General features: G+C 46.1%; 2 protein-coding genes across 7 annotated transcripts in view; one reads left to right on the plus strand and one right to left on the minus strand.

The window, feature by feature from the left end:
- Positions 1 to 565: 565 nt before the first annotated feature.
- PCBD1 (pterin-4 alpha-carbinolamine dehydratase 1) lies at positions 566 to 5,721 on the plus strand. 2 transcript variants are annotated; one of them, XM_069795831.1, is made up of 4 exons: positions 566 to 865; positions 3,911 to 4,042; positions 4,404 to 4,484; positions 5,035 to 5,721. In XM_069795831.1, exons 1-4 carry the CDS (start codon positions 863 to 865, stop codon positions 5,131 to 5,133), a joined length of 315 nt encoding a protein of 104 aa, XP_069651932.1. In that variant the 5' UTR covers positions 566 to 862; the 3' UTR covers positions 5,134 to 5,721. The 2 variants fall into 2 exon arrangements, with proteins under 2 accessions (XP_069651932.1, XP_069651933.1); XM_069795832.1 differs by lacking the exon at positions 3,911 to 4,042 and having other exon boundaries at positions 760 to 865.
- An 804-nt stretch (positions 5,722 to 6,525) lies between these two features.
- SGPL1 (sphingosine-1-phosphate lyase 1) overlaps positions 6,526 to 24,227 on the minus strand; it is a 32,200-nt gene continuing 14,498 nt past the window's right edge. For all 5 annotated transcript variants that reach the window (XM_069795828.1, XM_069795827.1, XM_069795825.1 and 2 more), the window contains 10 exons: positions 23,957 to 24,036; positions 22,303 to 22,431; positions 15,155 to 15,243; positions 13,873 to 13,978; positions 13,292 to 13,390; positions 12,120 to 12,269; positions 11,623 to 11,861; positions 10,855 to 11,001; positions 9,695 to 9,815; positions 6,526 to 9,596 (listed from right to left, as the gene is read on the minus strand). In XM_069795828.1, the coding sequence (XP_069651929.1) occupies positions 9,456 to 9,596; positions 9,695 to 9,815; positions 10,855 to 11,001; positions 11,623 to 11,861; positions 12,120 to 12,269; positions 13,292 to 13,390; positions 13,873 to 13,978; positions 15,155 to 15,243; positions 22,303 to 22,431; positions 23,957 to 24,036 (1,301 nt within the window). In that variant the 3' untranslated portion in view covers positions 6,526 to 9,455. The remainder of the gene's footprint in view (positions 9,597 to 9,694; positions 9,816 to 10,854; positions 11,002 to 11,622; positions 11,862 to 12,119; positions 12,270 to 13,291; positions 13,391 to 13,872; positions 13,979 to 15,154; positions 15,244 to 22,302; positions 22,432 to 23,956; positions 24,037 to 24,227) is intronic.

The following is a 24,227-nucleotide window of genomic DNA, read 5'->3' on the forward strand; positions in this document are numbered from 1 at the left end:
AGAATCAGTTGCTTCAAGGGTAAAGAAAGCCATGAGGGTCTAGCGGGCTGCTGAATTTCTGTCTACCACGTACATCAGCACGGTACAAAATCGTTGTCAGCACTGTAAAATTGCCCATCATGTGAGCGGGTTTAGCAGACGATGAGTTACAGGACATGGGTACAAATCCGGCAGGCCTGGAGAGCAAAAACACGCCGGGGAGCAGCACGCAGCATCCATGCAGACGTGGTTCCCTTGGCAACAGGAGGAAACACCTTAAAAATGCTCAGAAGTGTTGTGCTGCACACACTCCCCCCCCTCCCCGTTACCCTGGCTCTCGGTCCACATGCTGCGATATAATCCAGGCTGTCCCCAGACAACGCAGCCCTCAGCTCATGATTATCACTGTGCAGAGCTCAAAAGCCTGGGAGGCACACATATATGCTCAGCCAGAACGACTGTCACATTCATCACATGTGCTGCCAGCAGCATCCAGCGGCACCGGCTTTAACCGTCCCTCTCCGTCCCGTTCCGCCTTTTCCTTGTGCAACAGGTTAAAAAAAAGTGACCCTACAGGAGAGGGGTGGGTGGTTCACGAGTGGATGCACCACCGCTTCGGCGTGCAGGGCTTCAGAGAGACCCTATTTTAGCATCCCCCGAGCCCCACGGCCCCGCAGGGTCCCGCAGGCGGGTGACCGCTGCCGGGCAGCATTGGGAAAGGGCAGCATTGGGAAAGTCTCGGGCAGCAGTTTGTCATGGGTGGACCCGGCCCCCTCGCCACGCCTCCCGCCGCCCCGGACAAGCCGCGGTTCAACCGGGTGACGGTACGGCGTCCACCACCCAGCCTGCACCGGGGACAGAGGCCAACGGAGAGCCACGGGCGATGGTAAGTCGCTGCTGGGAAATCCGGCTGTTGCTTTGCAGGCGGTGGCAAAAGACAGGGCAGGAAGGTTTCGGCGGCGGCTCCAGCCTCTTCTGGGAGGCAGGAGGAAAGGGAGAAAGGAGCAGAGCTCTGCGCTGTGGTTAATAAGTAACGCAGGGAGCTCCCTTGGCTGCTGCTGAATTACCAAAGCCAGCGCTCTCCAGGCTCGGTTCCTCTGCGAGGGGGAGGGAAAGGGTCCGTCAGCAAGGCTGCGCTGCCAGCGTGACACCCGCTCCAATTCTGCATGGCAAGCATGACCCCCACGCGTGCCCCGTCTGCACGGCCCGTGCGACCCACCCTGGCCGGCTGGAAATCGGCTTTTTCAGGGCAGTGGAGGGGACAGAGGCAAAAGACCGTGGGCCTTGTGGCATACCTCGTTCCAGCCCTGCCTGCAGGTCCTGCTCATGCCAGGGCTTTACCTTCTCCTAGGTGACAAGTCACCCTTAAAAGGGAGGATGTTTGAGCAGAGAGGGTTGTTCCATCTCCAAAAAGCACAAAGCTCTCCCAGTTTCCCATGCTGGTTCTTTTCTGTCAGTTGCACAATGCATCTACTTGGTTTCCTGCTGGCAAAAAAAAAAAAAAAAATCCCAATGGCTTGGCAGTTGAGAGCCAGCAAAAGAAAACAAAATAAATTTCCCTAATGAGAAGAGTGTGTTTTAAAGGAGTAAGTGCACATGAGAGCATTAACATGCCATACTGACAAAAACAGCAGGCTGGCCAATGTGCTGGGGTGGAGGAGGAGGGAAGGGGAAAGAAGCAGGGGTGGAGGGCACGGAGGGTGCTCTGGGCAGAGAGTTCACCATCACAAGACACAGCCGGAGGCGCTGGCTTTCATGTGGTCCATTGGCCAAACCTCAGCCTGGCCATGCTGCCCACTGGTGCTGGGCTCTCAGAGAGGAGCCGGACTTGGAAAAAGCCCTGGGACCCGTCCTCCCGTGTAGTCACGACACAGAAAATTGTTCAGAGAACAATTAAGCCGCATCCCTCCCAAGCAGGCTGGCTTCCTGCTCTGCCCGGGGGAGGCTGGCTTGGAAACCAGCCTGTGCCGTGTCCATAGCCCTCCGCTCCAAGCAAGCAACAGCTCCAGCTTTACACAGCCTTTCCTCTCTTTAGCACCGATACCCGAACAAGATGTTTCAGCCCCTGGTTCCCATCTGAATCCCCCCAGGGCAGCCCCCACGGGTGCCCCCCTGCCAGAGGCCCCATGCAGAGCCAGCCTCCGTCCCCACTTTATCCAGTTGCTAAGCTACCTGCGCCCAGCTTATCACGCCATCAGCACAGAAGGGCAACGGCTGAGGGTTTATTGCGAGGGTTTCACGCGCTGAGCCGTGTTTACTCGCTACCTTCCCTCCAAACCCAGAGCTTGGGAAGGGACGGGGCTGACATTAGCAGCGGGGTGGGCAGAGCTGGCGCTGGCAGGGGGCCATCCGAAACGCCGCACAAACTGAAGGGCGGCACGGGTGGTTTGACGAGCAAGCGGCGAGGCTGGAGCGCGCACAGGCGAGGAAGGTTTTCCTCAAACATCATGCAAGAGGGAGAGCGTGCAGCTGTGATGCCGGGGGGACAGGAGCCATCCCGGCTGAGCCAGCCCTGAGCTAAGGTTCGGCATGCACCTTGGCACTCTCCATTTCATGAAGTGCTCTGCAGCTGACAGCTTTCTCCAAGTATAAGGGTGATGGCTGTGCAGACAGGTAGGGACCCACACAGCTTAGCAGACCCAGCAACATGGGAATAGAGCATTAATCTCTCTAATCTTCCTCAAAACATGCAAAACCAAAGAAGAGCCCACAAAAACATCAGCTCCGTGGCTGGTTCTTTGGTTTTGTACAGCCTGTGAGTGGGTAAACTACAGGGAAGGACGATTTGCCTTAGTTGCTCAGCTGTTTAAGATGCCACTTCTGAGCATCAATGCCCAAGCAAAGTGTCTCAAGGGGCTGCTGACCAAACACCCCCAAGGAACAGTGGGCCGTATTTGTTGGGACTCATATCTAACTTGCCACGCTTTGCTCTACAGCACATAAAGGAAAACTAATTGCAAAGATATGTTGGTCTTTGTCCTTGAGAAACAATCAACTGGAAGGATCAGATCACCCACTAGGAAAGAATTTTAATTGCCAGAACATAACCTTTCAGAAAGAGCAATACCCCCAGTGCACTCACTCCTGCCTTCTCCACTAAGCCAGAAGATACACTGGCTCAGGTAGCCCCCATCCCCAAGAACTCTGTTTTAGTTTCATCTTCACCTGTATTCACTCCCCAAAGCCAAGAAGAACTGCTGCTTCCCCACCCCTTAAAAAACAAACAACAGCAGCTCTACCCAATTGCCAGAAGACAATGCTAAATCACAATCCCTCCCTGTGCCCTTTGTTACTCACAGACAGAAAGAGCCTCTTAAAACTCCATCTTAACATAAGGGAGATTGAAAAGGAAAAGGAGCTGAACTCAATTTAGTGTGACTCATCTCTCTGATTCACACCACTTCTTTCTCCTCTAAAGCAGGCTTCCAGTGCAGATGACCTGCAAATAAAGCCCTCCCGATTCAGAAAGATATTTCACAAACCTCAAAAGCAAGCAATTCGCAGTTCTAGAAGCCATCACAGAATTTCAGGGTTTTTTTTCCAGAAAATATGTAATCTATTTGGGAGCTTAACCTCACACAGCCATCATTTCTTAGTACCTCAGGTTACAATGAATACATATATACACTGGTAAAGTGGTAGGTGTTGCGAAGTCAGAGGACAAAAGCGACAAGCTGGACTTCACTTGACCTAGGTACATGCAGGATGTACCTAGGGCAGGGAGCAAAGGACAGCATTGATATCTCCCTATCATCAGCACACCCCAATTCAGGTCCACATACACACTCTAACCCTCCCATCCAGGCTGCAGCTGCCTCCATGGACCCATAACTCCACAGCCCATGGGATGCCTTGCAGCTTTGAACATCCACTTCATCCTACCTCTGCCATGCTGATCTGCTCCTCTTCCCTTTCCTTTCTGCGGTGTCAGGCAGGAAAAGCCCACAGGCTGAGCACGGAGGAGAGGGAGCAGCTGCTGCCAAACCTGAGAGCTGTGGGGTGGAATGAGGTGGAAGGCAGAGATGCCATCTTCAAAGAGTTCCACTTCAAGGACTTCAACCGGGTACGAGCATCAGTGGTACAGTTTTACAAAGCGGGAGACCTGGTTTGCACAGCAGGGAGTCCCATGTGCAAGGCTCAGACAAAGAAACCCATCCGTGTTTCTACTGCAATGTAATGGCTGAGCAAGATAACCTGCTCAAGACGCCAAAGTGCTTGACCCAGCACACGGTTTGTCTGGGAAAAGCTCCCCAAAAAGAGGAGAACCCATAGAAAAGCCAAACAAAGATACAGAACATCTCAGGCCTTGTATTTGGTTGGGTTACCTAGAAACATGCAGTGTAAAATTAATAGTAATGGGGTGAAAAACAGTATTGCAGGGTAAGCAATTCAGAGCTAACTTTTCTTCTTACTCCCCTGAGCAGGCCTTTGGCTTCATGACCAGAGTGGCTCTACAGGCAGAAAAACTGGATCACCACCCTGAATGGTTCAATGTGTACAATAAGGTAAGAAACAGGGATGGTGGGGGCAAACAGAGCTCTTCAGGGTGCAGATCCCTTTTTTGAGGCATAAAACAGCAGCAGCAAGTCCTGTTCAGATCAGCAGGACTTCTTCCCTCATGCTATTCCCTTGGCATACCACAGGCAGCCTACAGCTATTGCTTATAGATCCTTTCCTCCCCCTTTTTTGACCTGTCCAGCTCAGCAGTAGCTGCCTGTAGGCCGGCACCAGGGTTGCTTTTTTTAAATCAGTGTCAGAAGTAGCAGCAAGGCGAAAAGCTTCTGGAGAAAGAGCAAGTTGAAAAGTGGGCACAGCCAGCTGCTGTGACCAAGGCAGGGGTAGCAGTGGCAGCCTGTGGCCAGAACAAGCTGTAGGAAGAAGAAAACCAGGCAAAGTGCCAGACCACCTCTCCCACCCCAGGAAATTTTGCTAATGAGTCTGGAGAAAGTAATAGCGCTACCTGCCTCATCAGATGCGAACTGTCTGCAGCACTGGGGGAAACCGTTCCTGCTCTTTCTGCCAGCAACACTTGGTCGGTCTGTCTGTCTGGTTTAGGTTCACATCACCTTGAGCACGCACGAGTGCGGAGGCTTATCGGAGCGAGACATCAACTTGGCCAGCTTCATCGAGCAGGTTGCAGCTTCTCTCTCCTGACTAGAGAGAGACACATGAAGCCAAAAATCAACTCTGCTGCTGCCACAACCCGCATCTTGCCTGGACGGCTGCACCTAGAACCTTCTCCCACTTCCAAGCTAGTTCCTGGATCCAGACTGCCTAACGCCATGCCAAACTCCCTGCCGCAGCTCAGACAGATGGAGGCATTTCTTGGGCACCGTGCATACGTATCAATCTCTGATCTTGTCGCTTCCATTCTTAAACCCTTTGTTAGGTGTGCACTACCAGCTCGCAAACCACTGAGCCTCTGGGGCTTTCAGCAGATGCGCCCTTTTAGCCAGAGTCACGTTACACAACCACACCAGTAAATCTTTCCAGAGCTTGACCCCATCCAGCCACTGTGTTATTGCTTCTTACCTACTGGAATATGCTTTCTACCTAAAACGTGGTACGTGAACACTTTGGTTTCTCTCTAACATACCAGCAACTGTGATGTGCAATTTGGTTATTACTGTAACCTCCCTCTAGCAGTATTATAAGCGGGCACGTGATCTCACCCCTATTGTAACCAGCCTTTAGTAGGATACCAACTGAAAATGTTTACAATAAATGTCTTGGTTAACCTGATGTCAGTTTGGAAGGAGGCCTCACTGTCAAAATTACACCAACAGATTTTCCCAAGGCAGGTAGTGGCCTGACTGCTCTCAAGAAGGTGCTTCGGCCATTGAAAAGCTTCTTCATAAAGCAAAGTGGAGAAATGGCACATGCCTTTGCAGGCCTGCACCTCAAAGTGAACGGGGTCTGAAAGAGAATGATTTTATCAAAGCCAGAGCAGATCAGATAAAAACTGCTTGTGCTAAAATCAGAAGCATACCATAGCCAAGGCACAAACACAGGGAAGGCACAAAAGCAGTGCAGCAATGGGCTGGGGGCTGCTTATGGTGGAATACCTCCCAAAAGAGGTTGTAGGTAGATTTGGTGGTGTAAGATCTTCACTCCAGTAACACAATGATCTCTGCATTCAGGCAGTCTGCAGCCAAATTGCTGTGGTTTTGGTACAACAGGAACAATTTGCTGTGAAACTAACACTAGTTGCTTTCAGCAAAACAGTCTGGGAGAAACACTACCAACACCCAATTCAGGTTGTTTTTTTTTTTTAAACCCTTTAAGGTTCTACAAAGTATTAAGAGAAAATCCATAGCTCTTAAATGACAATTTTCAGCATCCTTGAACATCGCACACAAGACATACCCACGGACACCATCTTTATCTTGACAGAATGAAAGAGCAGCCCTCGGGCAGTTAGTAAGATTCATAAACCATTCTCCCTGCTACAGACTAGGCTGTGCACAAGCAAAGACCAGGAGCAATTGGTCCTCATTCATTCAAATGAACATTGAAACAGAAAAATAAGAGTTCAATGAGCCTAGATAGCTAAATGCACCATTTTAATACAAACTAGGCCCATTTTCACCGTCTCTTCAGCTATTTCAGCCTACAGTTTTACAGTGGCAAATTAGAGCGATACAGAATACTGTCATCAGATGAACTTGTCCCACTTGTTCATTAAAAAGTCAATGTGTATTTATTGGGCAAGATGTTACTGTGTTGTATGCAACCCTTCCACTCCCCCCTCCCCCAAGTCATCAGAAAAGTGCAGATGAAATCCATGGCATGAAGACACACATCTCTTCTTGGTCCATCCCATTGGATATTCTTCAGTCTAGTACCTAAGAGCACACAAACCCCTTGGGAGTGCTTTGTACAAGCAACAAATTGAGTGTCTCACTTGAAAAACCTGACAGTCAGAAATCTCACAGGAATTAATAGTCACAAAGATCCCTCCAGGTCTAAAGTACCATCCAGTTTCAAATCATAATCCAGTCCATAAAATTCTTCTTTTTTGTCTTTTAAATAATTATACAGCCTGTTAATCGCACCGTTTTCCTAAGACCATTTGGCATGATAAAGGAGATGCAGATTACATTAGATGACAAGGATGAATAAAGACTACACACCGGTAAATTACAGTGGCCTATTCCGGACCAGAAGATTACATTTACAGTATAGAACAAATACACATAAAACAATTAAACCCACAACTATTACTAGTAAAGTGAAGCCCAGAATGGAATACATTGACTTACAAATACAAATCTTCAAATACATCCAAAAATCTGAAATGGAACGCTGATCTGTTAGATCCATCTACTTCCTCGGAGGAAAATGCAATCAGGGAAGAAGAGAAGGGAGTTTCTCTCTCCTTTATCCCACCCCAATCCATCCCCTCTTTCTTTTAAAGCAGAAACAAAAAGAGTACCTCCCTTTTTTGTTTTGTTTTTTAAATCTCGGTTCAAAAGAGAACCATCACAGTAGCCAGACACTTAAGACTGTCTCCAAAGTACTGCAAACTCAGTGATGCAGTAATGGTCACATTGGCAAGACATTAACAGAATAAATAGGTCCAACGTAAATGCTGACTGCCAGAGCTGGTAACACCATCAAGAGACTATCAGGCAATTCAAATGCGGTGTTTTCAAAAGGGCTCAGAGACATGCATAAAGTCATCAATTTAAGGGAAGATGGCCAAAATATTTTTGTCTCCTAGCACTGAGAATAAACCTGTTAAAAAGCAAGTATCCTTCCCACAATCACTGGGCCTGGTAAGTAACCTTCTCATTCGGTACAATTATTGTGCAAGTGTGTGCTTCAGCTGTGTTAAACCAGTGAGGGTCAGCTTCGGGCTAACAAGCCCACTACAGCAGAGAGACAGATGCTTTCAGACACCCTGCATAAGACTCTGCAAATGTGGCACAAAGTCTCCTCCCAAGTGTTGAACTCTGCCTGGGAAACTCTTGGTAGCATGCAAAAAGCTGAGAGGAAACACGTGGGAAAGCCCTGCAGGAGTAACTCCACCACTGTTTAATAACTCAAGAGATTCTAGCTTGTCCTCAAGGCCACAACTGCCTCACAAGTTGCACTGGGAAAACTCTCTCACCATAAAAACTGTGGAGAAAAATATCAAGGGTGAGCCATATGCCCAAGGCTTGAATACCTCCAACTTGCTGCATCCTATCTATCATCTACCTCTCAGAGCTACACCAGCATCTTTGTAATACTGTGAAGGGACTTGGCTCAATACAACTACTATTCTACCTTATAGGCAAGCATACTTTCTCTGAGGCCAGTCTCCCTTTGAGGTTTTAGTACCATAAGGAAACAACCACAGCAAAGGTTGTGGTCAACAGCTGAACCCTCAAATCCTCCCTGGCATCCCACAAAAAAAGCCAGAGAAGCATCAAGGCACAATGGTGAATGCCCTTTTGAGAATGTGCCTTAAAAGAATCAGTGCAAAGAGCAGAGATTACTACTGTTACAAAAGTCACCTTTTTATACTAAAAGATCATGGTAAAAAAAGGTCAGCTTTGGTGCCATCCGTTTGCACATGAAGTCCCTAGCCATGACACATGCCAGTGCCTGACTGACTCTACTACAGCCTTGTGAGATAGTGCAAAACCTTCAAGTTATGAACAGCAAAATCACTGTTTTGCACATCCCTCCAGAATTGTGCAAGGTACAACAAAAGCACTCTAGGTGGTAAATGCATGTCTTCTAGAAGAGGGAGGGAAGCGAAACAGTTACTATGTACCTAGGATTTTCAGTACAATCCAGTTCCTTTCCCTATACCACCCGCTTGGCTTCTATTTCTGCTGTTATTCAAACTAAGAGATTCCAGAAAAGGATTTTGCGTTGCATTTTTTTCCCCTCAGCAGATGTCGACTGCAGTCTCACTGAGGTCTCCAGAGGGGACTTCAAAAAGAGTACATGACCATCTTTCCTTTGCCAGTTTATCGGCTCTGCATTACATAGATATAAGGCTTCCAGCACAGTTCATTAAATGCAGTAGCTTGGAGGAATACTCAAAAGAAAGCAAAATTTTCAATTTATTTTCTGCCTTCAACTTCTGCGAAGATTGAAGCTTTGGAACACAACATGAGAACTCAAATCTAACACTTGGCTGGACACCAGCTGAATACCAGGTCTGAGGAGAAGAAACAGCAAGGAATGAAGTGACATGCAGAATACCTGAGGAATTGGAGTTGTGGAATGGACATTCAATTCACCATCAACAGTCATGATGAAAATAGGCAGGGGGAAGGGAAGAAAAGCCCTAAACTAAAGTTGGGCATGAAAATAATGCGGATTTCAGAACAGACTGAGATGGGGAAGGAAGTTTTTAAGATCAAGCCGCCATCAGACCTGCAATTGTTGGAACAAAGGCTTACTGCAATCTCTTCCCCTAGGAAACCTTTAGAACCACCCCAGTGCTAGCTGGTAAGGCACCAATTGTTGCACTACAGTCAGTGGTGGCCGGGAGAGCCGTTCATGTGCTTTTCACTGCAAGGAACATCCGTGCTGTAGAGGCCATCCAGGTACGCCTGAGAAATCTCCGCTACCAAGCTCCTGTCTGGGACGGACTGGGCCATTCCATAGATGGCTCCCTAAGCGGAGAAGAGGAGGTTGTTACACAGGATTGTTAATGCCATCAGAGAAACACACTTGCCCTAAACATACCCTCACTACATGCTGGCCTCCTTACCATGCCTGTGGTCTTGGCGTCAAGGTCCTTCATGATCTCCTCAATGCTGTCTTTGACATCTTTCAGGAACTGTTCAGCAACACCGGACCTTGTGTGCAACTGTGTAATGCAGAGATGAATACTGGGCAGGCAGGGGAGAGGGGAGAGATTAACCACCTCAAGTACATACAGCTCCACATTTTCTGAGCAATCGACAACAATTTAGTCCTTCCCTCGCCAGTGGCAACTGACCTCAAAACAGCATTTCAGCAGTATAATGGGAGAAGACGATCCACTCCCAATTAAAGGTAATCCCTGGAAATTACTTGCTAGAACCAAGCTGCAGTGAGTTCAGCTGTTCTTTTGCAAAATGGCAACTCCTCCTTCCTTCCTGACTTCACCATACACAGTTAAAGGCCTATAATTTTCTCACCTTGTTCCAGGTACCTCAGGTGAGAAAAACGCAGCTGCCTGCAAGCACGGTGATCCTTGCCATCATTTCCCTCCCCTTGCGCCACAGTTTAGATAAGCCATCAGCCACCCCCAGCGCAGAAGTTAGCAGCTACCAGAAGGAACAGGGCTACTTGCACCTCTGAGCTATCGCTTCAGGCTCTCTAGACTTCACTCCATGCTAACTTCAAGTCCAAAATTTCTTCAGTGCAGCTACATCTGAAAGCATTTGCCCCTTTTACCCACAGAAAAGCAACTACCACCCACTCAAGGAAACTTTCTGACAAACACTCATTTTGCACCAGGCTGGAAAGATCACTGAAAATGATCAGCCCTTCACTGTTCTTTCAATTACCTTCATCTTCAGTGGGCAGCAGGAAGATACTAAAAATAAATAAATAAATCTACAAACCCTCAGTTAACTAACATGAGATAAAGCCCTGGCTATTTATATTTTTCTGTTTGCATTAGACAGAGGTAAATAGAAAGGGAGCCTCAGATATGTCCTCTTCCAGGTTCATTAAAATTACTATTGCCTTATCCTCACTGCAGTAACTGCTATATATCAGCAATTACAAAAGTAATTCCTTCTCTGCAGAGGAAAAGTCTACATACAATTTATCAGATATGGACAACTCCACTCAGGAAATCACAACAGCTACACGGCCTAAAGACGACCATCTTGCATACCCTGGCTACGCACATCACTCCACTGGTCTCCACAGACTCACCTTGATGGGAACTGTAGGACATTTAAGTTCCACCCTTTTGCAGCTAAGAGGTTAGATAATCGATAAATGTCGAAAGTGTCCGAACCGATGGAGAGGACAGACACCTCAGGTTTCCCTAAAATGAAGATGCTGTCAATTTTTCTCAACCTTGAAAAGAAAAAGGAGAAAAGAAGTCACTGACCAGGGTTACAGGGGCCAGACATTCTGTCCATCTATCTGGAGCCTTAAAGGAAAAGCTAAGATGACAGCTCATTCCTACCAAAAAATCATGCAACAGCCCAGGCCATTGGGACTTGCAAGGGGACTCAGGTCATTATAAGCCCTAAAGTCAAGTAAGCTCAGGAAGAAATGGAAAAGAGGGAAGACAGAGAGGCAAGAGAAGACAGACCAGAAAAGAAAATCAGCTTATCAGCTCACATAGCAACACAAGCACCCCAACAAGAGAGAATATAACCCTTCTTTTGTCATTTTCAGTAAGCCCTTCCAGATTCCCCCTCAGCCATGGCTGATGCAGAAGAAACTCTTTAAGCAAAGTCAGTTAAATAAAGATGCCTGCACCTCTCGTCTCAGCTATTTGGCACAGGGCAGCACCTGGGCATAAACAAAGCATTTTCTCCCACAACTGCCCAATGGTCCCTACCCAGCAAGTAACACGCTATAGCTTCTCCAGGGAAAAAGAACAGTTGCAAGAGAAACAAAAGCAGTTTGGGAGAAGGAGTCCAGAACAGGGTTAAAGAGTACAATCAAAACACTAAGGCACACACATACTCTGATTCGAGGAAACGAGCTGTTTTAATAATCCTCTTCGTAGCCTCAACGTAGCCCGATTCTCCTATGTGCATCAGAGTTGCCCAGCATGCAGCTATGATTCCACCAGGCCTGGAGCCTGCCACGGAGGGGGAGGCATATATGCCCCCTTGCCAGTCAGGTGCTATGAAGAACTGGTAGCTCCTGTACTTCTTGTCGCTGTACAGCACCACTGAGGAACCCTTGGGAGCATAACCGTACTGCAAAGGGCACAGAAAGCATTAAAAAGCAGCAAGAGGGCACAGGAACACATTCAAGCACTCACTGCATGCAGTCACCAAGATCCCATTTGCCCGTACTTTAGTGCATTGCACAAAGCATCTGAATAGAACAGCCCCTACCCCTGCACTTCAGCACTCCTCCACACAGCAGAGCAGAAATGCCTCAAGGCAGGGAGGACATCAGGAAGCACTACCCAAAAATGAAAGCACTGGAAGACTCTTCTCCTCCATTCTTACCTTGTGGGTATCAGCAGAAATGCTGGTCACTCCTTTTACGCGGAAGTCAAATGGATGCTTTAGAGGGAATCCTGCCTTGTCCATGAAAGCAATAAGAAAACCACCCAGGCAAGCGTCAACGTGGAAGGGGATTTTGTACTTCACTGCAAGCTGTGCGTGAACAAGACATTCTGCTGAGTAACACACAATCAGGCAAGAAAATGATTAAGAAATTAAATGTTTCCTGGACCCTTTTGGAGCCTCATGCCACTCTCAAGCTGCTGAGGATAGAAGATCTGGAAGGGCTGGGTACTTGTGGGATGCTTTCCCCTGCCTTCCACATATGTGAAGATTGCCAGTAAAAGGCAAAACAACATCACATTTTGGCAGTTTGCTGTATTTGCCAAAGAGATGTGACAACATGGTCTGAAAGGAATATCTGCAATAAAGTGTAAGGGCATAATTCAAATGAAAAGAAGGTCAGAGGCCCTGGCTGGTTACATACAAAATAAATAACTGGAGCACGGAGAGAAAAATCAAGAGGCATGTTTGAAAAATAAGATCCCAGCCCTTTAAATCCTACTTCCTCCACACATTCCTCAGACTTCTGCACCAAGTTTGCTATAACCAGTAGGCCCTAAATCAAAGCCTTTTTTACCAGGTGGACTATTTTGCTGTTATTTCCTTTCAGGCATCAAAGAATGAGCCCTTCTGGTTGGTCTCGCAGTGGGTGCAGTGGAGCTCAAAGTCACGTATACAACACATACCTTCAGTTACAGCAGAAATTCATGGCACAGACTTGAGAGTTCAGAGACAAAGCATGCGCAAAAGACTTGCTGCTTTGCCTTGCATGTGGCACGCGTCATTGCACTAGCTCAAGTCCAGAATCCAGCCCCACACAAACAGCTTTATGGCAATGACCAGAGCTAACTTCTGGTATTTAAAGCCCACCTTCTCACAGCAGTTACACAGTACAAAAAAATTAGTCCCACATTCCTCCTCACTTCCAAACTGTGTCCTACATACCCTGCTGTTGCTGAGCACCTGATTTGAGGACAGTATTACCCTACCAACCAGTCTGCTCCTCCCACCAGACTCACTGGTTGGCATCCTGGAACCCCTCTGCTCTGCTTGTACAGAAGGACATGCTGGTTTTATTGCTACAGCACCCAGAAGTCCCAGGGGTGCCCTACCTCTGCCACCTCTTCAATTGGGTCCATAATTCCATGTGGGAACTGGGGAGCAGAACAGACCAGCATGGCTGTGTTCTTCGAGATAGCTCTCCTCATTGCCTAAAAATTTAAAGAGAGAAGATGCTCACATTCCATTTATCAAGTGCCATCCTGCCAAAAAAGATAAAAAGTAAAAACATGCAGCATCTGGTCTTAAAAACCAACACACAAAAGCCTATAGAAAGAAAAGCAATGAGCTACAAGCATCAGCAGACATCAGCTGAGTCATTTAACTCATCCACTTGGAAATACGAGAACACTTTCGTTCGCCCTCATCTGAAATCTGTGACTGTTTCTGAAATACATAAATTATTTGATTCTAAATTAATCACACAGGACAAAGGGATGGTTTACATTCAATTATTTCAAACAAAACCTTACCTGCAATGACAGGCACTTACTCCTGCCATTTTTCCTTATTTCCAGGAAGCATTCATCCCTCTCTATCCACTGACTTGCTACCTAGATAGGTAGATTTCTTGCTATTTTCTGTACAATGCTAATTTCTCACAGAAAGAGTGCTGTGTTGCCTAAAGCGATACCTGAACATCCACTTCCATAGCCTTAGTCAACGGTATGTGAATCAACTTCAGTCCAAAGTAGTGCGCTGCCTTGTCAAACGCTGCGTGAGCACTCACTGGGACCAACCTAGAAAAGTAAGACTGCGTATGTCAGCCCAGGCAGCACCTAAGCCATAACATGAGCAGGAGGGTAAAGAGCAAAAAAATTCAACCTGTAAATATTTCTGTGCGACAGACAGGTCACAAACAGGCCAACTGTATGTTTCAACTAGCCAAAAATCCTACAGACCGAAAAAAGGAAAAAAGTTGAGGAAAATACTCTCTGGGACAAAATAGAGGCCACGTGCTGTTCTGAACTAAAATGATGGACGCTCCATCTTGAACAACCCAAAGAAAACCTATTAAAGGAATTCTATCCCGCTGCATGGTCTTCTGTGAACCAGGAACTCTTGAATTCCTAAGAAAGCTAATTTCTTGTCATATCAAACAATATTGTACCATCTCCAACCAGCCACGTGCCCTGAGAGGTGCATATGAGATAATACAAAAGGGAAGGAGCAGCATAAATACACCAAATGAACATAACATTTGCTGTCTCCCATCTCAAATGGCCGTGGCTGAGCAGCTTTAATTAACCCTGTTTTCTGAGGCATCATATCTCTATCAGGGCCTTTAATAGCATGCAAAAATGTTAAAGCGGGAGGAAATTCAGGAATTCAGCAGAAGATGAACACCATAGTGTTTCATCTCTTTTTAAATTTTCCCCTTGTAAGCAATTAACCAGAGAAGTATTTTTGATGCACTGTCTACAAAAAAGCAGCATGTTAGAAAGCGCAAATCCTCTACTAGCAGCGTAACAATTAGCATGATTCCTCATTTCAGCTCCAACCAACCCCAACTTTAGTCCCAGAGTTTTCAGGCTAAACCCACTTTGATCTGAATAAATCAAAACCCTTAAACACTTCAAAGGGCCTGACAATCCCTGCTCGAGAGGGGCCCAAAGCTGATATGAGCAGGCTCTGTCTAGAGCAGCATGCAGGTATTGCCAAAATACACCTGCACGGCATAGCTACCACGGACCCCAGCAACATTCATGCCTCCCAAGCTGCTTAAAGGTTCTTGTGTGTTTGTACCACTTCTTTTGACCCAGGTTTCTCTCCTTCAGACACAGATGGACAAGGGGGAGGTGGTAATGAGCTATGAAATGAAGGATTATTAAGGTCTAGCAGCCACCTCAACTCAGAGGAACAGTAAAACCTGCAAGCCCCCAAAGCAAAAGCCAAGTCGCAGAAGTATTGCTCACATTTCTGGCTGTTTGATGCCTCTCTCATAAGCCAGGTCTCGGTACGCCTTGCAGGCCATCAGAATGCTCTCAGTCCCCCCAGATGTCATCTGTTGTGAAGAAAAGAAGCAAACAAGAAAAACAACCACTTACACGGATGTTGCAGAAGAGAAAAACAAAAAGGGGATGCTGCCACAGCATCTCTGCCCAGAAATGCTTCAGAGGCAAGATGCACAGAACAACTCGGGTTTTCAAGGGCAGCAGAAGCCACTGAACAGCTCAAGGTAGCTTTCTGACATTCAGAGCTTGAAAGTGCACATGTAAGTAAATGTCAACTTCTCTATTTAAAGTGGGAGGGGGAAAGGGAAAACAAAAAAAATATTCAACTCAAAAGCCTAATAAGAGGGGACCACACTGCACAGTCACTAGCTGGCAAACATGACTGCACCTCATGAAACTGCTAGTACATACTTAGCTCTAGATTACCCGGGGATTGTTTACCTGGATTACAGATTAATTATGCCACGTACACAGAAACAACAAAGTTGACTCTGTATTAAGTCAACTGAAGTCCAGCAGGTTTTATTAGGTCTGGAGCAGTGCCACACTGAGGCATGGAGCCAGCTCAGGACTGGCACCACTCCTGAGCTACAAAACCCTCCCAGAACCTGGAGCACTGCAGAGCACATTGCTCTCTCCCACCTTCCCTCTGCAGAGGCCAGCCTAGATCTGGTCAACGCCAGGCCAGACCAACACCATTTCCTGTAAGTCCTCAAGGACCCAAGAAATTTTACACCAGGAGGAATTTCTGCATTACTCTCCCCAGCAAGTCCCTTGGTATCCACACAACCCACTACCCGTGCTGTTCCTGCCCTCTTTACCCTGACCAAAAGAGAACAAGGGGGCTTGCATCAGGAGGTAGAAGAGAGGAAGGTACACGCACAAACTGTTCAATCAAGTTTACTATTGCAAACTAGAACTCAAGAGCTGTTGCAAATAAATAAATGAAAGTCTTTACAGGAAGAAATTCCTCAAGTGGGAGGACTGTCTCTTGTCGGCCAGCCTTTATGAGTTCTGACATGCAGGGGACAGGAAAGCGTGTGGGCACAAACCTTCCAAAATAAAATTTTAACCTAGTAAAATGTGAGGTTGGTTTTTCAAGCAGCCTGCAGGACTGACTTACTGCTATGCTGGGTGAGCCATAACTTGAGAATGGGTGGTACCTGGGACAGGTAAACAGAAGCAGAGGTGAAAGAGAGGAATCAAAAGCTACTTAAAGTGCTTATGGAGGACTAATTTTGATCCTCAGATCTGCTGAAGCAACTGCAATTTCCCCTTTTAACCTCTTCCCCCCCAAAAAATAAAAAGGATGCAATTACATTTGCATGCCTTATGACATCTGCTAGCCTGGGTTTTCCTTTGTTTTTTCCCAGCTGACATAGCTGCAAACCCCCAAAATGCAAAGAAGAAGCATGACTGTGTGACAATGACTAAACATTAAGTACAGAGATAAGGAACAAAGTTCACAGACACATAAAACAGCCTGCCACATTTGTTCCTAACATGATCCAAGCTAGCAGCAGCTGCCACCACAGGCAGTGTGGAAGTGACTGTCACACCACAGAAAATTTCTGCTTTTTTGGTAGTTTAAAAGCAACAGCTGTCACAGATAAACCCTAACAGAGCCTCACACTGGATAAAGAAATTGTTGCATTTATTGTGAAGCAAATAGATGGCAGCAGGAACACAATGTCCTAAGTGTTTTATGGGCTGTGCCATTCCTCAACCCTTCTTAGGAAAAGATCTGTGAAGTCGTCGGCTATTACCTTTGGGAAAAAAAAGCAGCTAGTATAACATGGATTGCCTTCCTACTGCCGGATGGGAGAAGAGGAATGGGATCATTTCACACTTATAACACTGCTTGCAACATTGCTTACAATATTGCAATGACTGTGAAAACTTTGTTAGGCACAATTTGGGGGTTTGGGGATTCACATTACTGAACACCAGGCACTTCGTGCCACCAGGCCTGCTCCTTGTTGAGCAAGCAGTAGCTACCTCTACTCTCATCTAGACAATTGCTCCTCAAAGAGCAGCCTCTGTACAGTCTTATCTCCATTTTGATCTCTCCACCAAAACACCAACGCCCTGCCCTTATATGTGACAAACCTTTCTTCAAAGTCTGGCTTATCACCTGCATGGAAATGCTGAGCCACACACAGGTTTTGGTAGGTCAGAGTTAACACTTTTCAGCAGTTGGTCAGATGCAGGTTAAGGAACAGCATCCAGGACGGATCCTCCTTCCAGGCACCAAGACTGGTGTGCAGATGACCACACAGAAAGCTTGTTCAGAGAGCTGAAAATCCACCCAAAAAGCTGAATTTCAGCCAGATCAGCTTCCTAAATTGGGCCACAGTCGGCATGTCAGTACCAACATTAGTCTCCGCCACGGAGATGTGCCAGAGCAGCTTGATCTACAGCAGCACCTTTAGTGTAGGGCAGCTACAACAGCAAAAATCCTTTTGGTCCACGCAGTTTATACCTGCAGAGGGAGTCTGCTCCTTTACAGGAGGCTTTGTCAGCTTAGCTATCAACAGCAAACTCGTTTTGCTATAGCCAGGGCTTGAATCACTGTCACAGGATACAACTTCCCCACCGCCTGCAGCATGCCGGCAGCCAGCCAACATGCAGTGATTCAGCACCCGCCAATGGCTCACATAAATATTTTTTTTCTCTCCTCTAAATGAAAGTCCACGGGTTCAAGCGATGCCATGGGGGAAAGGGGCTGAAATAGGCATTGTTTTAAGCAGCTTTCCAACCCTGCACTATCTTCAAAAGCCAGGCAAAGTGTGTGGAAAAAGGCAAGCAAGCAGACTTTTTTGTTCTCGATTTATTTATTATTTTCCACATGGGAGGGGAGAGGAGAAAGCATAGGGAAAAAAATATCCCTCCTGCTTTCTAAACTCAGTATATCCCTTCTGTTGCTCCCTCCCTCCAAATTCCAGTGCTCTGGAACCTCAACATTAAAACAGCAATAAAAGGTACGGTCCCTATTCTAGGATTTCTTTAGCCATGCCACTTGCATGTCACTGTCAAACTGTCAGACATAGAAGAGCCACTTTGGTTCATGGTCTCTAAAGTTTTGCTTGCATTTCCACCTTGGGAAACACGTCCATTCAGACCCTGGAGACAAAGATTCAAACCCAAAGTTTCACTGAGCTGAACTACTCCTTGAATAAGAGAACAAACTACAGTTTATTTCTAAGGTAGCATTAGAGTAAAAATATACCACAATCCACTGCATGGTCATAACGTAGTGGCAGACTCACATAAAACCCCTGTAAACCTGCAAGTTGTAAATTCCACTAGTTGTCTCTCTCAAGGTGACCTGCTCATCACTACAGATAAAACCTGACAGATCTGCAGAGCTTAAGGCCCCCCAAGACACATCAGTCGCATTTCACTGTTAAAGTCCTACTTCAAATGTACAGCCAGCACTACGACAAAGTTTGGAAGGCCCAGAATTTGGGGGGAAGAGACAAGATGGTTTCTACAGGACGCTTAGGTTTGCGTCTGCTGATTTTGCCTCCTGTCTCCTGTCCTCAGCTGCAGAGTAAGTGCAAAGAAGAATTCACAGAGAGATTGACATCAAATACACAGGCACACACCCCCCCATGCAATTTTCCCCTGCACTTCAAAGCTGCCCTTTATTTTTAAAGTTCAAAAAACTACTAAAAAAAAAAAATCATTGAAGCTTGCATAAAAGTGGTGATTTCTCCCCAAATTAGAGGGGAAATCCACAGAGCCAGCACTGCAAAACAAAGCACCTTGTGAACAGGAACACATGCACACATCAGACAAGAACAAACTCCCCCATTCCTCCTCTATGTGCTGAGCTTAATTAGTCCTTCCAAATCATTGCAAGAATGTGATTAGAATCTCCTGGGAGCCAAAAATCACCAATTCCTGTCTCTTTGCTCTTGCGTAACATGATTAAAAGTAAGAACAAAAGTAGTAATTAGCAAGAAATAGGAAGCATCCATCCGCTGCTGAAAATGATTACTTTTAAAAACTGCTTAAAAACCTGGAACATCTCTCGGTGCAATTTAAGGCAAAAAGGCACGCCTGCACACCCCCTGCCACAAGGGTGGTTAGTGGTTTTATGCCCGTGTTTAAACTAAGAAGAATTATAGTCCCCATGCCTCAAACAAAGGCAACTTCTGTAAATAATGCAAGCTGCTCATCTGATTTAACATGCAGAAATCTAAAAAGACGTGTTTCATTTTAGCATTTATTAAACACACCAAAAAACTTCAAAGAGGAAGCAGGGGACTGCCCTCCAGAGATCCTGCTTAGGAAGATGTCCACATGTCACAGGGCAGGACCGTGCAGGGAACCCCAGGCTGCTGAAAGCCCTGGGAACAGCACAAATGTGTCACTGTGCTGCTTTTCCCAGACTGAGCACTAGAGTATTAGCCCCAAAAAGCACTGTTCTGCAGCGTGTCGTGGAAATCAGAGCACAAACGAAGTGAAATTGCCTCACTGAGAAGCACACACAGAAACTTTTGGTGTTTTGCACATAGCGTAGCCACAGATACACTCTCCAGAAACACCAGCAAGCTCCATCTGCCTTCAGGGACCATCAACAGGCACCAACAAAATCGGACAAGCAGTCCCAGCTGCTTAAATCAGGTTAGTAAATCCAGTGGACAGGGACCTGGCACTAAGACACACTACTGCTCAGAGATGGCAGTGATGAAATTCAGGAAAAAAAAGCATTTGTTTTAGTTTTCAACACTGCAAAAGTTGAATCGAGTAAACCAGAAGCCTTCTCAGTAGAAAAAGCCAGCAGCACCTCCTGAACAGATCAATTTAAAGATAACTCACAGCATTGCACCCTCCCTGGTTTAGCCATCTCTGTTTTACAGCCTCACTGGTTACCGAAGCGTAACTGCAGCAGCCTGAGCAGCCAGCCATAGCAGGGGCTTCCAGAGACAGAAAGCATAGCATCAGTTTGAAAAAATGCTCTTTTTAAATGACTTCGTAACTGTCCAAGCCTCCAGAAATAATTCTGAAATGTTAATGCTGTTTTGGGGAGAAGGAAATAAGGAAGGTCTTTGAGCCCAACTACTTAAAGAGCATGTGACCTCCACGTATCCACCTACATCTCTCCATCAATGATTAGCAACTCTGTACACTTCACAGTCAGGAAGGGCAATGTGGGAGGAAGACAAGAAGTCCACTGGAGAGGCTTGTTTGGACAAGATAATTACAGGGATGCAATTAATCTTCTGTTTCCAGCCAATCAACTTCTCAACCCTCCCTCTCACCCTGCAAATCTGACTGTTCAGCCAGCCAGAACGTAACTCCATGGCAGGTTGCATGCTTCCTTGTTTGCTTTGCTTCTGTTTGAATCTTAGGCACAGCTTTGTGGCACAATCCTCAGAAGGGAGGGGAAGACAGAGGGAGAAGAGGGATTCCCCCAGAGAGCATCTGTGGAGTTCTCACATTGGCTGTGACCACTGTCTTATTGGTTTGAAGCAGTTTTTTACTTGTTCTGAACTTTTCCTCTCAGGCAATTCTATTTTTAAATTTTAGTGAAAGAGCACACGGGGCCAAGGTTGACACTTTTACAACACATGGTTTACGTAACAAAAACTGAACACAGGTGTTGCAGGCTTCAGCAAGGAAAGCTCTCCAAGCATATGGTAAGCGTCACAGAGCTATCTGACTGTTGTATCAATTGACATCTCAACTGTTGATAAAGATGAGTTTCAACAGCTCAACTGTTGATAAAGATGAGTTTCAACAGCTTTAGACCCAGCCTATTCCCTAATCCAGGGGTAATCTCACCAGTGTTCTCAGTACTGCAAATCAGGAAGGAGATGAGGTGAGGTTAAATGCTTTTTATAAGCAAAGAGGCACATTCCTTCTCTAAACTTGAAGGTGGCACAAGGAATACAGTCCTGAGAAGACAAGTCAGGTCACAGGGTGCAACCTCCTGCTATCAAAGGCAATCCCATTTTATACTCCCAGACACTGTACAGTCAGGTTTCATCTTCAATCCGGTGGAGTTTGGTTCCAGCTACACCTATTATACAGCTACTCCAGCACTTACCTCCTTAACACAACCAAGCCTCCAACTATCAGATTAAGCCCATTCAAGGCCAGTTCACCTCCCAAGTTCATAAGTCAACACTACCTTCCCATACTGATCTTCAGCCATTGCTGGCCTTCTCCCTCCCTAGCATCAACTCATGCCCAGTCTCTGAAAAAATCTCATCTGGATTCTTCTCATAAATGGAACAACTTCTTCACAAGTTGTTGAGCAGCCTATTTGTATCCCAGCTGCACGTGACCACCATGCCAGGAGATAAGACCTTGCTGTCCCATGCTCCATGTAAACAGGAAGAGAATTTGGCCTAAGGAATTCAAGATCCTTACCAAAAAGGTAAAGCAAGAGAGAGGAGTGTAAAAAGCCATGGCTTATTTTTATAACAATAGCTCACCATGCAACTTCCTATCTTTTGCTCTTTGACCAACTCTGAAAGCATCAGTTTAGGAACACACATCTGGACTCTTGCTAGGAACTCTATCAAGGCTTTAAAACTGGTTTCCACCATAGTATACTGGAAGGTCACAAAAGCCTGGAAAGACAGCTTTCCAGCTGGACAGATGACAATACATACCATGCCTGCTTGATCACCAACATTTCAAGCTGCTTGTTGGTGACTAGCCAGCCAGCTGGCCTTGTCCTCAATCTTAGCATTTTGGCAGGCTCACAGATTTCCAGTTCAGAGATTAAAACTGAGGGGAGATACTCAAAGTGACACTGCTCTGTTCACTGTCCCCCACTGACAGCCAGCCAGGCTACATTACACTGGTTCTCTTTTCCAACTGCCATCAAGCCTGTATCATTTAAGAGTGTGAAAAAGCGCTGAAGTAAATGGTCTTGGCTAGAGAACTACTTCCCTGAGTTAAATTGTCTCTCAAAGCTTCACCAAGAAGAGCAATTAGCAACTGTCTTCCATACAGCTATGCTGGCATGGCATACACCAGAATGTGCTTGACCTCAGTCTCAGATGGATAGCAGAGGGTGCGCTTGCACACATGACACAAGTCAGAAATATCCAAAATGTTCAGAGGACACTTGAAGACAGGCTACTTACAGCACCACAAGAGTTGGGGCCCCCATTGAAGAGCGTACAGGCAATCCTCACTACTTCCGCTTCCATCTTCCTCAAACCAGGGAATATATCTGGATGGAGAGGATTACTCCAGGCAAACTCTTCATACACCTTCAGAAAACAAAGACAGAAAGTTAGCCTTGCCCATGAAGCACCAGATTACCAGTGCAGATTTGAGAACTCACCATACACACTGTATAAGCAAATTAGCTGCATTTAGCCGTAACGATACTGCAGAGCTACCTGGACTTAACTGCTCCTGCAAGTAAATACTACAAGCTGGGAAGCTATGGCTGAGGGGTTAAAAAAAAAAAAAAAAATCATTTGTTTTTCTAGGGCATTCCGGCCTCTGGAGTGATTCTATAACATAGCAATATTTATTGTTGTAAAGACAGGTTTAATCATTTCCCTATTCTAAAAAAAGAACACAATATGCACCCTGTGATTGCTTTACAGAAAGCAGGCCAAAAAATTTACTTTGCAAAACTAGTTTTCAAGTTTACTATTAAAGGGGAATTCTGAAGCAGCTAGAAAAGCACAAATGCCCACCCACACCACAACAAAAGTGGCTGTGGAAACCAGTATTTCATGCTTGTTCTGCAACCGTGGACTCACAGGATAAGACTGGAACAGGCCAGTTCCGACCTCCTGCAGTCGAGATCAAAAAGCAACTGCAGGGATGTTAAAAGAAATACAGAAGAATAAACCAGCGAATAATCAGCACAAACAGAGGGAATGTTTCCACAACATTCAATCCAAGCTGAGGCCCCTCTAGAAAGGCTGCTCTGAGCTTTATGTTTCCCCAGAGTGGCAAAGAAAATGTCAACACGCAGAAGAAAACAGCAATAGCAACCACCAAACAGGGCTCATTACAGCTGTTATAAAAGCTGTTCCCAGGAGCAAGAAGGCTACACTTCCCTTTCTAGCAAAAAACCTCTTGAAGTAGATATTTTTGAAAACAGACCTTTCGGCTGTTTAGGTTATTTTCCGATCTTCTCAAAGGGAAAAGTTCCTGAGTAGGTAAACAGACCTAACAAAGACACCACTGAAGCATGCCAGTGCTCCGTTGTTGTAAGATCTGGACCGCACAGTAATGCCAAAAAACATTTTACAAACTTCTTTTTTGCTTAAACCAAGAGGAATTCAGTTTTGCTCAGTGAAGCTGTTCCAGTCCAAAGGTCCCACAGCCTCTCAGTATCAGGCTGGCCAAGGATGCTTTCACTCCAGCCTGCAGCAAAGGCACATCTGTCAGGGGCTTGCTGAAGCTGATCTATGGCAATTTTATGCCTCCTACCATTCCCTGAATTAGAAGGTCAGTACCAGTTTCCAGTTCACTTGTAACCAGCTTCTTACTTTCCTACTCAAAACAACATCTCATGTGATTGGATCCTAGCTATCTCTATACTGTGTTTTCTCAGGGACAGTCACTTGGCTAGCTTTACACTGCCCAAGTGCTTTCCTAATAATTCCCCTTCCACCTACATTTACCCTAGGCTCTGTCTTCATAGTTGGGCAGCCTTAGTTTTAGATCTTCCTTATTTATTTTCAAAGACGCTGGAACAGTGTTGAGGGGTTTCTGGTCACCCTGAAGATGCTAAGGATATCTGCAAAGATGCAAAGTTAGACTGCACTTTACCTTCACTAGCAGTCGGGTGAGTTTCTCTTCACCACTGTACACAGTCCCAGAGACTTTCCCATCCTGCCAACGTACATCTCCTGAAAGAGGAAGCGCACACTGCTGGCAAACACAGCCATTCTCAGAAGGCATGTAGAAGTGCAGAGAAGTCCCCTCACCAGTTCTGCAGATGAGGATTCAGCTTTTGAGATTTCACTGATGAGGAACAAGTATGATTTTTGTGCCACAGAGATAGCTGTGTGTGACACTAAGCCTCTGGCATCATGTATCC

This window comes from Haliaeetus albicilla, chromosome 11 (assembly GCF_947461875.1).
Source record: "Haliaeetus albicilla chromosome 11, bHalAlb1.1, whole genome shotgun sequence".
Lineage (NCBI taxonomy): Eukaryota > Metazoa > Chordata > Aves > Accipitriformes > Accipitridae > Haliaeetus > Haliaeetus albicilla.

Coding starts and splice junctions, on each gene's coding strand:
- PCBD1 (XM_069795831.1), top strand. Junction 4,043..4,403: donor ACTTCAAGGACTTCAACCGG/GTACGAGCATCA, acceptor TCCCCTGAGCAG/GCCTTTGGCTTCATGACCAG. Junction 4,485..5,034: donor GGTTCAATGTGTACAATAAG/GTAAGAAACAGG, acceptor TGTCTGGTTTAG/GTTCACATCACCTTGAGCAC.